The sequence below is a fragment of the Meles meles genome, chromosome 13, assembly GCF_922984935.1.
Source record: "Meles meles chromosome 13, mMelMel3.1 paternal haplotype, whole genome shotgun sequence".
Classification (NCBI taxonomy): domain Eukaryota; kingdom Metazoa; phylum Chordata; class Mammalia; order Carnivora; family Mustelidae; genus Meles; species Meles meles.
This window is the reverse complement of record NC_060078.1, coordinates 62,487,776-62,502,445: the sequence shown is the minus strand read 5'-3', so window position 1 is coordinate 62,502,445 and position 14,670 is coordinate 62,487,776. Positions and strand designations below refer to the sequence as shown.

At 51.7% G+C, this 14,670-nt stretch overlaps 1 protein-coding gene across 3 annotated transcripts in view; it reads left to right on the top strand.

Moving 5' to 3' along the window:
- Nucleotides 1–7,087: 7,087 nt before the first annotated feature.
- The window catches only part of SH3PXD2A (SH3 and PX domains 2A), a 234,804-nt gene continuing 227,221 nt past the window's right edge, over nucleotides 7,088–14,670 (top strand). For 2 of the 3 annotated variants that reach the window (XM_046027608.1, XM_046027607.1), the window contains exon 1: nucleotides 7,090–7,395. In XM_046027608.1, coding sequence (XP_045883564.1) covers nucleotides 7,324–7,395 — 72 coding nt within the window. In that variant the 5' untranslated portion in view covers nucleotides 7,090–7,323. Of the gene's footprint in view, nucleotides 7,396–14,670 lie in introns of all 3 variants that reach the window. The other variant, XM_046027609.1, reaches the window with a different exon arrangement.

The window sequence follows — 14,670 nt, the reverse complement described above, 5'->3', positions numbered from 1 at the left end:
TGCGGGGCTGGATCCCAGGACCCTGAGATCATGACCTGAGCCAAAGGCAGAGGCTTTAACCCACTGAGCCAGTAAATAAGTTAATTTTTAAAATTTAATACTTTACAGTCCCACCCCCGAAAATAACGACCATTCATACTTTAGTATGTTTGCCTCGCCTTGATAACATTTGTCACAATTTTAATTCTACGCTTATCTGTATGATTTTTTAAACAATGTAGATCTTCCATAAAGGTGCTAACATTCTCTGACCATAAGAACTTAGGTCTGGTTTGCCGGCAGAGTGGGTAACCTGTTGATAACTTAAATATTCATTGAGTGAATTGGCTTTCAAGAGAAATGTTTATAATCCATGACTGCACCCCACGATAATTGACTGGCTCAGGGTGGACACATGACTGAAGCTAGGCCAATGCGATTGCATTTCCTGGGAACTGGGGACTAAAGAAGCCTCCAGTGGGTCTCAGGTGTGTTTGGAATTGGGGGACTGGTACATACTTGGGTACGGGGTGCTCTTGCTAGGTGGGTGAAGAAGCAGAGAAAAACAGTCTGCAGACAGAGAAGAATAAGACAGAGCACATGTGCTAAGCAGAGATAAGGGATGGGGAAAATGAGCACGTTCTCAAAGATTTGCTACTCCTTGGTTCCACTGAGACGCCCAATGTCTGTGGGTAAGGAGACACCACTGTATATGGGAAATAAAGCCCCTTCTCTTTTTTTAGCTGGCCTAGCTCAATTTTTAGTACTTGTAAACCGGTCTTAACTAAGGTATGCACTACTCATCTAGTAAGCAGTAAGAGTCATCAAAGTGATCCTAGTAACCTGCCTAGGGCAATACCTTGTTGGCAGTCCAAATCCCCACCAGAGTCACCGAGGTGGGAAAACCAGGAAAGCTTCCTCTGCCTGCCCTAGCCTATGGGGATAAGCAATGAATCAACTAGGAGGATGTCTTCTGCTTGGGACAGAGAAGGCAGCAGGTAAGCTGGAGTCAGACTCGACTTTCAGAGTCTGGAATCTTTCACCTGAAATAGACATATGGGTTCAAACAGGATGAAATGATTTCTTCATCCGTAATTTCTATGACATTTTTGAATACAGAACTGAAAAAAGGAAAAAAAAAGAGGGTCATACCAAAACCAGACTCATTTTTGGTTATTTGTGGCCTCAGGCTATTTAAAGAAACTGCCTTTGAATTCCCCAAGGGATTTTTTTTTATTTTTTTATTTCCTGTTCTTTTTGCCATCCAGTGGCCAAGTTAGGGTTTGCTGGCTTCTGGAAAATCCAGGGGATTTTGAAAAAGAAAATCTTTGGTGGCTTATAGTTAAATGGAACTATGCAGACTGATCTTTTATATAAGATGTTGCTGGTAACCCTCTACCAGGCAGGAGTACACCTGAAGGCCTCTTCATTAGCTGAGGTAGATGTATGAAGCTGTCCACACTCCCATCCTGAGGGTCTTAAAACACAATGCACTGGTTTGGGGACGATATGTCTGGAGTTATAGAATGATACTTTTTTCTCTCGGCGACCCTAATTGTGTCCTTGTCCTCCTCGGCCATGCAAGTTATCAGATTTCCCTTTGGTATTCCAGGGGCTTGGTCATTTAATAAGTCTAGAACTTGAAGGTGGTTCTATCAAAAAATTCTGCTACCTAAGAACCATTGCGGGTCAAGGCTAAGACGGGAGGCTGAGACTGTCAATGACACCAGGTAAAGAAGCCTGTTGAGATTGTGTTGATATTCTTGGGAAGCAGAGAGAGGTGGTTTTTCCCAACTGACGGTTTGGCAAGCGGGAGGGGCCTGTTATTACGGCTGCGATTATTGAAGAGTGGGGCTGAACAGGGAAATTCCAGCACCTTGTCTCGATCCCATTCTGTGGCAACCAAAGAGAGGCGAAGTCTGGCCAGCAATTTACCTTTCTCTGGAGAAAATGGAAACTGGCCTCACTGTCTATTCCAAATTCAGGAGGAACTGACTATCCTTAACCCCAAACACAAGATGACTACGGCTGATCTGAAAGAGAGAGAGGGACAGAAAAAGAAGGATGAAAAGAAAGAGAGAGGGAGAAGCACGAACACCCCAGATGTTCATAGTCTATAAACTGGCAGGTCATGCATGCCTGGCCTGAGGTCTGCTGAGGGCTGCAAAGGATACCTTGGGGCCAGCTGCTGGAGTTAAAGGTGCTAAAACCACTTTGACCAGGAGGGGGCCCCAAATCTCACTCAAATGTACACATCTCCAGGCAAGAGCACACATATACCTCAAATTACATGGTAGTTTCCACCATCCTATGGCATCCAAGGGACCAGAAAGATCACCAGAGACCCAGAGAAGGAAAGTGACATCAGTGTCACAAGGCTGGATTACGGTTGAGCAGAACTAGAAACCAGGTGGGTTAAGTCCTGCCCCAGACCTCTGTTCAGCTCTTCTTAGACATCACTTATCATCAGCATCTACGGATACCTGCCGAGAGCTCAGAAGTTGAAAAAGACAACTGTTTCTTGAGTACCTGGAACGTATAGACCCTTGTGTTGGATGTGGGGTCGGGGTGGGGTGACAGGTGGACCGGTGCTATGGTGGCGGTGGGGAGGGAGGGGATGGTGCCAGAGTCTGTCCACAGCCTCCTAGACCCTCCCAGGCTTCTGACCGGTTTGGAAGGCACCACCCAAGCACCCTGAAGTTAAAGAGCGATAAGAGATGTCGATACAGTAGCCCTGGAGCCAGTGCAGGGCAATGTATGATTAGCAGCCGAAAGAGTGGTTAGCAATTGCCATAAACGTTTTGAAGAGAGAGAGTGGTGCTGTGCCTTTGTTTAGCATGTAACTGTTTTCAGTGCTTTCCTGTTTTTGGCTTCTTTGGGGCAGTCCTGAAGACTGCATGGAAGAGGAAGCAGGGTGGTCTCTGTGTCTGGGGAACTGATGGGATTTCCGGGGAGACGCACAGGGTCCCTGCCCTTGAGAGACGTCCTGGCTTGATGGGCGGGGGTGGGGGGTAGGGGATGGGGGGTGGGCAGGTAGTCATGTGATGCTTGTGCAATGGAGAATTGGAGTGACGGACTCGAGGTTCAAGGGGGAGCAACGTTCTAGGTCTGCAGGTGTTTGTCAGTGTGCTGCGTGTGCTCTCGATGATCTCTTCTTACCCGTGAATAGGCTCCTAGGCATGGGGCAGGCGGTGGGTTGGGGAGAGAAAGATGGCTGACCAGGGTCTGCCTGGCTCTGTGGCATCAGACGACTTGCTTAGCTTCTCTCTGCCTCAGCTTGCTCCTCTCTGAAATCAGAGGAATAGAAAACTTCTCGGATGCCTTCCAGCTGGAAGGTTCTTTATTCTAAGCATCTTACAGTGATCTGTTTTGGAAAAATCGGATTCTCAGGTACCCATCAGGCTGCACCTTCCTTCTGAGTCCTCTTTCCCTTATTTACCCTAAACTTTTATTTGGCATGTTTATGATTATATTGTATCATTTGAACGCACACAGGGTCCTTGGACTGATGTCATCCCCCGTTCATAGATGAAAGGGGCAAAATGGGGGTTTACCTCCTCTTCTCCAGCACCAGATCCTGAAGCAGATGTTTTGGACACAGAGCGGCCACTGTACCTGCTCTGTGCCAGGCCTCCTGGGGTATTGAACAGGGGAGACAGGGTTCCCTCTCCAGAGGCTTTTGGCCAGTCTCAGTCATTGCTAGGGAGCGCCAGGCACTCGTGGACACTGTGCTGAACAGAAATAAATGCCTAAAGCACTCTCGGGAGAGAGATCTGTGTGAGGTTCAAATGACCCTAGCAAGAAGGGAGAGCTGTACCATTTTACACTCACAGCCTCTTGAACAAAGTGCTCCAGGAGGGAAGACATCTTTGCTCCCCTCACCCATCTCGGCTGCCCCGGTCAAAATTACTTCTGTCCAACTAATTATGCCCAGAGACTTCGGCACCATGGGGTTGGGGTGGATGTTGCCATTCTGTTGCTCTCTTTAATCGAGGTAATTCAGGAGCACAGGGGGAAGCTGGGAGTACTCAAATTGTATGTCAAGACCCTGAATTTAAGGGAGTCCTCGTGGGTCCCCTCCCTCTTTGGGAGTTTTGTACTATCGGTCAATAAATCTTACTAGCACTCAGTCAACTTTGTTTTGCTGCCCACCAAAAGAAAAAAACAAACAAACAAACAAAAACCTTGAATATAAGAGATGTCATGTTGTCTGGGGTCTCTTGGGCTGGGAAAAGACCAACCCCTTGTAAGCCAGCACAAAGTCACTAGAACAGTGGAGGAGGATGGAGGCTTCAGTCTGGTCACCTTGTGCTAAGAGTCATGTTCAGTGTGGATCCTAGTCTAGAAGAAAGAAGGTGAGTAGGAAGCCACTGGTGCCTCTTAGGTGAGCCCACTACTCTGACTCAAAAGGGGACCCAGGACAAGCCAACCCTCCCGCTCGTCTTTCCCTCCAACAGCTGAACACCAGCTCTCCTCACCAGGGGCTTCTCAGGCTTACGTAGCACTTCCAGAATGCCTTGAGGTCCACAGAAGAAGAGTGTCTGGGTGCCACTGTGAATCCTTTTACAGTGAACCCACAGGATTTTTTGATTCATTGTCAGAGGCCCTCCCAGATTCCCAGGTCCCAGTCCTCCCCTTGAGGGAAGCTCAGTGCTGAGGTCTATCCCAGGCGTACCTCCCACCCCCATGGGGAACAAGCCTTGCTCAGAGCAGTGACACCTTGTCTCCTCTCCTTCCCATCCCTGAGCGTCACTGCCAGATCACCTTCTCCCAGGGTGCCTGCCCTAGCGCTCACCAGGGTTTCCAACATCTCTGATAGAGACGCCCTGTGCCCAATGTCAAGATCACTCCCTACCTGGATGTCTCACACTCATTCTTCTCTCGATTTCCTTCTCCTGTGCTTGCCCCCTTCCTTCACCCTTGCACGTGGTGGACACTGTCCTCCTCGTCCTCTGCTGGAACATGTTACTTCTCCTCACTTCATCTTTTCTTCTCCTCCCGATCATTTGTTCAACAGATTCTCATACAGTAACTACTACCGTGTACAAGGTACTGTGCTTGGCTATCAGAGGAGTGCCAAGGGGTATAAGACAGCTGATAGCTAGTCCCTGGTCATGAGGTGCTTTCAGAGGAAATGAAGTTCCTTAGAGACGAACACAACTGAACCCCGGAAGAGTTTAGAGGAGACAGGGTATTTATTCCAAGGTGTTCCAAACTCTGTCCATGCTCCATGGCCCAGCACATGGGCAGCCTCCTCCATGAAGCTCCCCTTGACAGCTCCAAGCCTCCGTTTCCTGGAGTCCTAATGCACATTTTATTAGATACAGACTTAACGATATCTCTGTTTCTCAACTGGACTCCCTACTCTTGGAGAGAAGGGACAAGCATTTGCCAGTTGGATTCAGTTTTCAGTTCCACAAACATTAATTGCAGTCTCTCACTCTCTTCTGTCTCTTAACATCTTATAAACTAGCACAGATGAGGTGTTTAGTCGGCACATTATTTATTTTTGAAATGTCAAAATCCATACCAGCTAATTATGAAAAACAAAGAACTCAAAACTATGTCCCCAGGAGTAACTACCGCTCAGAGTTTGAAGTATATGCAGGAAAGAATCTTAAAAGACCATTTAATTCAGCATCCCCATTTGACGAATGAGAACCTTAAGGTGACTTTAATATTTGTGGGATTAAGTTAAGTGATTTTTTCGAGGTTAAATATTTAGACAGTGGTGTTCTAGCATCTTTTATCAAGAAGGATGGAGGAATAGTGGGGTCTCTGTACCAAGCAAATGTGTGAATAATCTTAGACGTGTACACGGGTTTTGACGGTACAGAGAAGAAACTGTTAATACAATAAGGTCATAAAACTCTTTGTCCCCATTTCAGATGTTTCACATTGGCCCACGGTCACAAAGGTTTATTGTGTTTATAAAACAATAGAATTAATTGTGAAAATACGACCTCTTTAAATATTTGAAATTAGAATGAAAAAGAATAGATGTGATAGACGGGGAGGGTGCGTAAATTCAATTAAATAGTAATTGTGCTTCAAGTCCCGGGACTGGACAAGTGGCCACAAGTCAGTTTTCCAGACCAGAGGGGGAAGTGGTGAGAAATCCAGAGCCTGGGGCCAGTGATGAACAGGGGTGCAGGGTGGAGGGCCAGCCTAGTGGATTTTCCCACCATTGTGTGGTCCCTTCCCTCCTCGCCAGCCTGGGGAGGGTCCCAGGGGAGCCCGGGTTTAAGGCAGTGATGTTATGCAGAGTCTTGTAACCTCACTGGTAGATGATGTCACAGGTTAGTTACACGGGCCCAGATCGATGGACGACTCAGGCAGTGGATCAATCACATTTCCGGGGAGAACTCACCCTTTGTGACCCGCAGGGGGCCAGGTGGTTTATCAAAAGAGGTTCTGGTTTGAAGGATTTAACGCCGGCCCTTTCCCCATTCCCGTCTCCTCCTCGGGGAGCCTGGGCAGGCACAGCGGGGTAATAAACTACTTTTCATTACAAGGATCTGGGGATATGAGTGGGAAGGGGACGTAAAGGTGGGGACAAAAAGGCACAAATCCGCTCCACGACGGAAAGCCAGGACGGGGGCGCGCTGGGTTCACTTCCCCCCGCCCCTCCTCCCTCCGAAGCCACCTCGAGTTTCTGTGCGGGGCGAAGTAGCCCAGTGCGGTGCCAGGCCGCTGGCTGCGCTCTGGGCGGGGTGGGGGCGCGTCGGCGCGCCCTGGCCTCGCGGGCCGGGCTGCAGCCCCCTCCCCGTAGCCCCGAGCCCCTCCCCCGGGCCTGGAGCCCCTCCCCGCGCTCTTCCCTTCTCTCCCCTCCCCTCCCTTCCCTTCCCTGCCGGCTCGGCCCTGCCTCCGCCTCTTGCGCCCACAGCCTCAGCCAGCGCCGAGCCCCCCGGAGCTGGAGCGCGGCGAAGGGGCGCCGCCAGCCCCTCCCCAGCGCGCTGACAGCGGGCTCCGGGGCCCCCGCCCAGTCCCCTAGCCGGCGGGACACACCCCCGCCCCTCCTCCGCTCCGCCAGTTCCCGCCGGACCCACCGGGCGGCTGACGGCGGAGAGAGCGGCAGCGGCGGCGGCGGCGGCGGCGGCGCGGGAGGGAAGGGGCGCGCGGCAGGCCCACGGGGAGCCGCCCGGGGCGCACGGAGTCCGCGTGCCCTCCCGGACCGTCCCTGCCCCGGGGCCGTACCTGTGGGCGCCGGGAGCCCGGGCAGCGGCGCGCCGGGCCGGAGTGGCGGGTGGCTCCGGGACCCGGGAAGCGGGAGAACAAGCGGGAGCCCGACCGGGATGAGAAGGTGACGCCGCCGGAGGGCGCCACTCGCTTTGTGGGGGGAAGATGCTGGCCTACTGCGTGCAAGATGCCACGGTGGTGGACGTGGAGAAGCGGAGGAACCCCTCCAAGCACTACGTGAGTACTGCCCCTGCCGACCCCTGCGGGGGGTTGGCCAGAGACCCCCCCAGGAGGATCCCCCGGGGGGCCCCTCGCCCCACCAGCTAAGTCCCGGAGCTGAGTGCCCACAGGGCAGCCCTCGGCTGTGGAGTTTCTTCGCTGGGTTGTGATCTGCAGGGAAGCCTTCTCTGTCCTTTCTCCACTCCCCCTGCCCTCCCCGCCCCCCCCCCCCCCGTTTTCTTTTTTTGGCATTGGAATTGGCAAGTGGCTGCCCTTGTCTGTTACAACGGTGAAGTCATCTGTCCGCCTGAGCTTTGATGGATGGTGGGGGAGCTTTCGTCAAACCGTCGCTGAGAAGCTCCGTTGGGAAAGAGCATCTCCCTGGCCCTCCCTGGGGGCTTGGGTCGCTCACGCTTACCCGGACCGTGATGCTTTCAGAGGCTCGCCCGGGGGAAGGAAGCCTGGCGCTGTCCTCCCACGTTTGCCCCGGGCTCTGCCTCCCTAGGCCTGGGTCCGGGGGCCGAGGGAAGCCGCTCCGCCCCCTGCCCCACCTCCACCCTCAGCCCTGAGCTTTGGTTTCCTTCTTAAAGTCATTGTGTCCGTCGGTGTGAGGAGAATTGTGGCTTTTTCTTTTATCCTTCTCTGGACGTGACCCTTAACCGGGTTCATTTCCTCTTAAGTGATGCTCCGTCTCCAGACACGAGGAGGCAAATGTTTGCTGTGGTCTCCAAGGAACGGCCCGCTGTCCTTCCCCCTTCCGTCCCCACAATTAATGAGAAGGGGCTAAGGTTGATTGAGCTGAGCTCCAGGGTCTGTGTGACGGGTCCGCTTTTCATCTCAGCCGGTCCTGTCTTCCCATCCTTCGCACCTTAGGAAGTAAACATGGTGTTCTTGACGGCGGAGGATGCCTGTCTGAACCGCTGTGCTCCTGTACTTGAGGCAGAAGGGGCAGCCAGGCACCCAAAGCTGAAGGACTGCGTGTATTTGCAAATGAGGCACTTAAAGGAGTATTTAGAATGCTCAAAGCATTAATTTAAACAAAACAGGTTGTAGTTTGCTGCCCTAGACTGCGCATTGATCTCTGAGAAATGCCTTTCATTTCCCTGTTGGAAGAGGACTGGGGTTTGTGCCAATGTCTGCCTCGGGCTACTCTTTCTGTCTTTATCACCAATAGGTCTGAACTTGGGGTTTGTTTTTTGTCTTGTTTTATTTGTTTGTTTTTGGAGTGGAGTAAATGGGCCTGGGCTAGCTTGGAGAGGAGTTCAACTAAGGGGTCTGGTTTCTGACCAGAGAGGTGGGTGCCTATGGGAGAGTTGTTCCTTTTGTGTTGTCTGGCTCAGCAAGCAAGCATCTTCATTTCAAGAAAGCTACCATTTCAAGAAAGCTCCTTTTTGGAGGTCTCGGGGCACTGTGTGGTCACCCTGCTCCAGGCACAGATGTCCATTTGCACAACCCAGCACTTAGTATCAAGTCGGCCTTCCTAACCTTTTTTCTCAAATGTCACAGGCTAAGTTTTAGGGGTTCTCTTTTCTAATCCTCAGTTAAGCCTGGCCCTACTTTCAACTGCTCTGAGACCCAGGCAGGTGCTTTCTCCCTGTTCTCGATTTTAGGTAAAACTTCAGATCTTAGCTCTGACCAATGATGTCCAAGATTACAAGGTAGGGTGGGCTGGCAACAAGCCAGAAATGTTGCTAAAGCAACTGGGGACCCACCACAGACAGTACTGAAAGGTGGTTAGCTCTGGGGCTCTGAGGCTGAGGGTCTTGTTCAAAGCCTGGGTCAGCCACTAACTAGCTTTGTGACTTTGGGCAGGTCGTTTAACCTCTGGGGGATTCCGGGTTCCTCATTCTTAAAGTGAGGATGCTAACAGTACCTATTTCATAGAGCTGTCTGGAGAATTAAATGAGATCATCCGTGAAAAGCACTTAGCACAATTCTTGGCATGTAACAAGCCCTCGCTAAATGGTAGCTCTTTATTGCTGAGATTCTGAGTAAGAAAGCACTTTTGAAAAGCAGCTATTAATGGTCTGGCAAAAAAGAAAGAAAGATTTCGGGTTTTAAGATTGATAATAACTTGTTCTATGTGAAAAACACAAAAGAAGTCCTCTCTCATTCTCTTGAAATGACCATTTCCTCCCTTTCTATGGACAGTGTTTCCCAGGACATCTCTGCTTCCCATGTAAGAATCGACATTATGTTTGGGGCAGGGAGTGACATCACTGAACACCCGGAGCCATACAGCACTCCAAACCAAGGTTGTGGCAAACAAATAAAGGCGAGAGTGTGATCTGTTATGGAACATGGAGCTGGCCGGACTCCTCGGGCTCAACCTCATTTCACAGATGGGGAAGCTGAAAACCAGAAGGGTTTGTAAAGTCACTTGCAACACAGCCCTTCACAGCACCTGGGTTTACCTGGCATTTTGCCCATGGTGTGGGTTTTGTTCGTCAAAGTACCCTAAGTCTGGTTGGAGTTGACTAGGTGATCTGGTGGATATTTGGTGATCGTCAGAGGTTCCTACCTATTCGGGGCATCAGTGGGGCATAATATAAGGACAGGGGGCCCCTAATAGAAAGGGTCAGCAGGGCTCATAGAGGCAGGAGGAGCTGGCTGGGGGAGCCTGTGCCTCTCTTGGCCCTTGCACAGTGGACACCACACACCAGAAGGTCAAGTGTTCTGGGTAAGGTACTCTGGCGTGGGTGGCTAGCAGGATACCTGCGCCCAAGTTACAGATGTTCTGGAAGCCCTCTGCGCTGGAGAAAGCGTGCCCCCTTCCCCCCTCTCCTCCACTGACGGTGAACTCTCCGTCTGTGGTTTGGCAAATGGCAAAGCAGAGAGGTTTTATGGGATGTGCACGTTAGCTGGGGCTGGCTGATGAGAGGCCTGGGGCCCAGGCAGGAGGGGCTCTGCTGGCTCCAGAACATTGGGAAGACACGGCAGAGTTTTTCTCAGGACATCCAGCAAAGGGCGTGTTTGTCTCCAGGACAAGGAGGAGCTGCCTGAGCACTGAAGGTCTGTTTATGAAAGGGCAAGTGGCTTCTATCATTCGGATGGTGCTGTCAGCCCTTGCTTCCTTCCTCTGTGCCAAGCCCCTGCTTGGTTGGGGTTTGGGGAAAGTGGGCACCTGCTGCTTAGGCCAGGCTGCCTGGCATGGAGTTGGGTTCCTCTCTTAGCTTTTTCCAGTTGTCCCCCACCCCAGGGAGACCTTAGGCAAAATGGCTTTGGCCTCAGGCTACTTATCTTTCAAATGGTCCTGACCTGCTGGGTGCAGCTCAAAGTCTTCCATGAGGCTGCTTGTGCAGGTTTACCGTAATTCTTTGCATTCACGCGCGTGTATAGGCATATGTCAAGTCCTCTGGTGGTGGAGAGAACCTCATTTCTCTAGAACAAACAGATGATTTGTTTGGATTTGGGAAGCATTGTGCTTTTACTGTGGTTTCCTTTCCTGATTGTTTATTTCAGACAAGTATCAGTCATGAAGTGCAAATAATAGCCAGTGTTAGTAGTTAACCATTGGTGGTGCCCCGCGTTTAATGTGCGTGATTTCATGTGATTCCTGTAGTTCATTGAATGTACCCTAAAGCACCCTAACCTGGGGTAGGTTCTTGGTGGACAGATGGGGGAATTTGGAGAGGCTGGAGATTGTCCAGGGTCTCCCGGTTAGGACAAAGCAGATCTTCTCAGGTAGAGCTAAACTCAGGTTAGCTTGCCTCGCAAGGGGAAAATGAACCTAAAATGGGGCCCTTTCATCAATGGAGTCAGGGTGGGGAGACCAGGCTTGGGCTTGCCTGTCTGCGCGCGAGCAGTGCAGGGTGTCAGGGAGGACCGTCTCTGTATGGGACGTTGAGCTCATGCAACAGAGGTGAGTTTGTGAAGGCAACGGAAGGTGAGCTCCGTGAAGCAGGGAGAACGGAGCAGGTCAGGGCTGATAGCTGGTCCCTGCCGATGCGGGAGGTGATGAATTAAGGATCAACACTGTGGAAATAATACATTCTCCTGTGTGTTTAAATCATCACACATTTGGTATTGGTCCTGGGAGAACATTTTTAGGAATTGGCTCCAGACCAATTCATTTCTCTGCCCTTCAGTTTTTCTCTAAGCCCTTAGAGTGTGGATCCAAGCATTACAGGGGGGAAGGACGTGAAGCTGCAGAAGGGGCCTTGACCGGGCCAGTTCCATTCCCAAACGAGTGTTGTGCGGCAGATCAGGGTTCGAATCCCGCCTCTGGCTCTTCCTGGCTGTGCCACCCTGGGGCCAGCCACTCTGGGCCTCAGTTTCCTCACTTGTAACCTCACAGAACTTCTGGAAAATTGATTTGAGATAATTTGGGGTAAAGCGTTCTACTAGTACATGGGCCCTATCATGCACACTCAGCGTACACTTGTTTCCACCTGGTGTCCCTTCTGTCTGGCGAGATCACTGGAACGCTAGAGTTCACTTAGGACCCAGCAGGTGAAGCTGAGAGAGTAGGAAAGACTGAGGCAAAAAGGAAGGACCAGCTGCTCAGAGTGGGTTGGGAAATTGGGTGACATGCCCCATCTAAACACCCAACACACAAGAGCAACAGATGAACAGGGAACAGCTGTTCAGACCTGGAGGGCTTCCTGGAGTCGGCCTAGTGGTGGCTGCCTGATAAGCTGGGCAGGAGAAGGGAAGGTACATGGGTTGAGGGAGAGGAGTAAAGAGGTGGTCCAATGAGGGCAAGGTCACAATAGGATGCTCCCCAAGGTCAGTGCCACATGTAGGTTAGCGCTCCTGCCTGCTCTCTTTTTCTGTCTCTCCCTCTGACACACACACACACACACACACAAGAACAGTTTCTTCTCCTTCCAAGAAGGCAAGTGATCCAGGGGTGATTCACAGGTCTGACAAAGCTTCCTGCTCATGGAACAGCTGACCACATCCTACTGGCCGTTGGAACAAGGAGCACGACCAGCCATGTATCATGACCCTTTGGGGAGCTGAGTGAAGGTTTGAGCGGGGCAGATCAGGATTGCAATCACTGTGTGTGGTGGCAGGCAGAGGGGAGGTGAAGGGAAGGGAAAAATAAACCTATTTGATGTCATAGGAGACGGATTCCAGTTCCAGAAATATAAGCGCCAGCTGCTGCATTTTCTAAAAGAGATATTCCGGGGGCCAGCGTGAGTTAATGGCCAGTGGAGGCCATGAATTAGAGGAGTGTTAGGACTTTGGGACTGCACAGCAGTCCCCTGGAAATTGCCTTCTAATTTCCTCGGCCTGAGTCACTGACCAGACCAGTTCTTGGCCAGAAAAAAAGTCAAAGAGGCAATTCTGTTCCCTTTTGCCTCTTAATTAAACAAAATCAAACAAATAATAGAGTTATACATGCAGTAGTCACACTTACTCCTCTTGAGTTCTGAGAATCCAGGAAAGGGATAATGGTTCAGGACAGGGCTCCAGGGAACAGGAAGGCCAAGGGGCGTGTGTGGGAAATGAGGTGGAGCTCTGGCTTTGGAAAGAGATTCTGAGCCAGGGCCAGAGGTGTTCTCTGCCATGGCGATTGCCAAAAATAATGGAAGCGTCCATTAGGGTGATCAGCATTTCAGGAGGTGATTCCCAGAGCTGATGTGGCTCCTCACCGGGGCCAGGCTGCTGCTGCCTGTAGCGGAGTCAGTAACAGGAAAGCAGGGGAATGGGGAGGTCGAGGGCCTGGACATGCGCACAGGAGGGCGGGAGGGCAAAGCACAGGAAGGCCCCTTTCATGCCCCTGAGTAACCGCTAGGCAAGGCACCGCTTTGTCAAGTGCTGAGCAGAGTCTAGCGAAGGTATCAGGATGTGCAGTGAGGAGAGAAGGGGAAGAATCAGTATGTGAGCACTGATTCCTATGTGCCTAGCAGTGTAGAGGGTTACCTTTCAGATGGCCTCCTGTTTGAGCTACACAGCCACCGTGTGAGGTAGGGAGCTGTTTTCATGCCCATTTGGCAGATGCCGAAACTGAGGCACAGAGTGTTTCCGTGACTCTCAGAATAATTGGCAAGGCTGAGGTTCTTACCCTGGTCTCTGCCACGGAAGTCTGTGAGCTCATGGCTCTCTTCCCCCATCAGGGCTGGGTTCGAGAGAGGGGGGTGGATGAAAATAACGGCCCTCGGGTAGTTCCTTCTGAGAGGGTGACATGCACATCAGGAAGGCTGTGTTGTGGGAGAGCATGTGGCCTCTGCCGTCTCTGGGCTGGAAGCCTGTCTCCGCCACTGGCTACCATGGGGCCCAGCCCAAGCTACCCCTTTTTCCTCAAACAAAAACTGTGGGGAAACTGGGACCGAGCTCATAGGGTTGTGGTGATGATTGAGTGAGTTAATGAAGGTGAAGAGCTTAGAACAGTACCCGGTGTGTGGGAAGCACAACACAGGTATTTGCTCTAATAAGAATTAAGTCCTAAGGCTTTTCAGGAGAGGGAGTGCTCTTTGTGAACAGGCGTTTGCAGGGAAGACGAGCTGGGGAAGGCTGGCTCACATGGAGGTTTGAGGAGTAATTAGGATTTGGCTGGGAAGGAGTAGGATTCCGGTGGGAAAAGAGGGAAGGAAGGGCATTCCAAGAAAGGAAAAACAAGGTGCTGGAGGTGGACCATCAAGGAGAGTGTGGGCAAAGCCCATGTCAGGGAGGAGCGTGGGGAGGAGTGTCGAGGCCGGCTTCTTAGAGCCTCAGATAAGTGGAAGGGATTCAGTTCATCGTGTAGACACCTCTACACAGTAATCCTTGGGAGAATCCTCCTCTGTCCCTGTGGGGTCCCTGTGGTGGGCCCCAGGGCTGGGGCGGTTCTTGCAGCCTGGCTGGGACAGAGGTAAGAACGGGAGCCCTTTTGGGGCGCCTGGGTGGCTCAGTGGATTAAGCCGCTGCCTTCGGCTCAGGTCATGATCTCAGGGTCCTGGGATGGAGCCCCGCATCGGGCTCTCTGCTCCGCAGGGAGCCTGCTTCCTCCTCTCTCTCTGCCTGCCTCTCTGCCTACTTGTGATCTCTCTCTCTGTCAAATAAATAAATAAAATCTTAAAAAAAAAAAAAAAAGAACGGGAGCCCTTTTAGCTCTGCACTGGGGCTCTAGTGGGCAGGCCAGAGCCCAGCCCTCTCTGTTTATAGCTCTTACTCGGAGGGGTCAGGCCACCTCAGAAAAGTTGATTGCCCCCAGACGTCTTGGGGAGGGGAAGGGTAGAGGAGGAGGAGGAGACAAGGGAGCTGCGTGGAGCACGGGGCCAGGCAGCTTCGGGCGTCATCCGTGGGGGGCCCTGGCCAGCGGGGCTGGTGCAGCCCCTGTGTGCCACATGGACTAATTTCCATCCG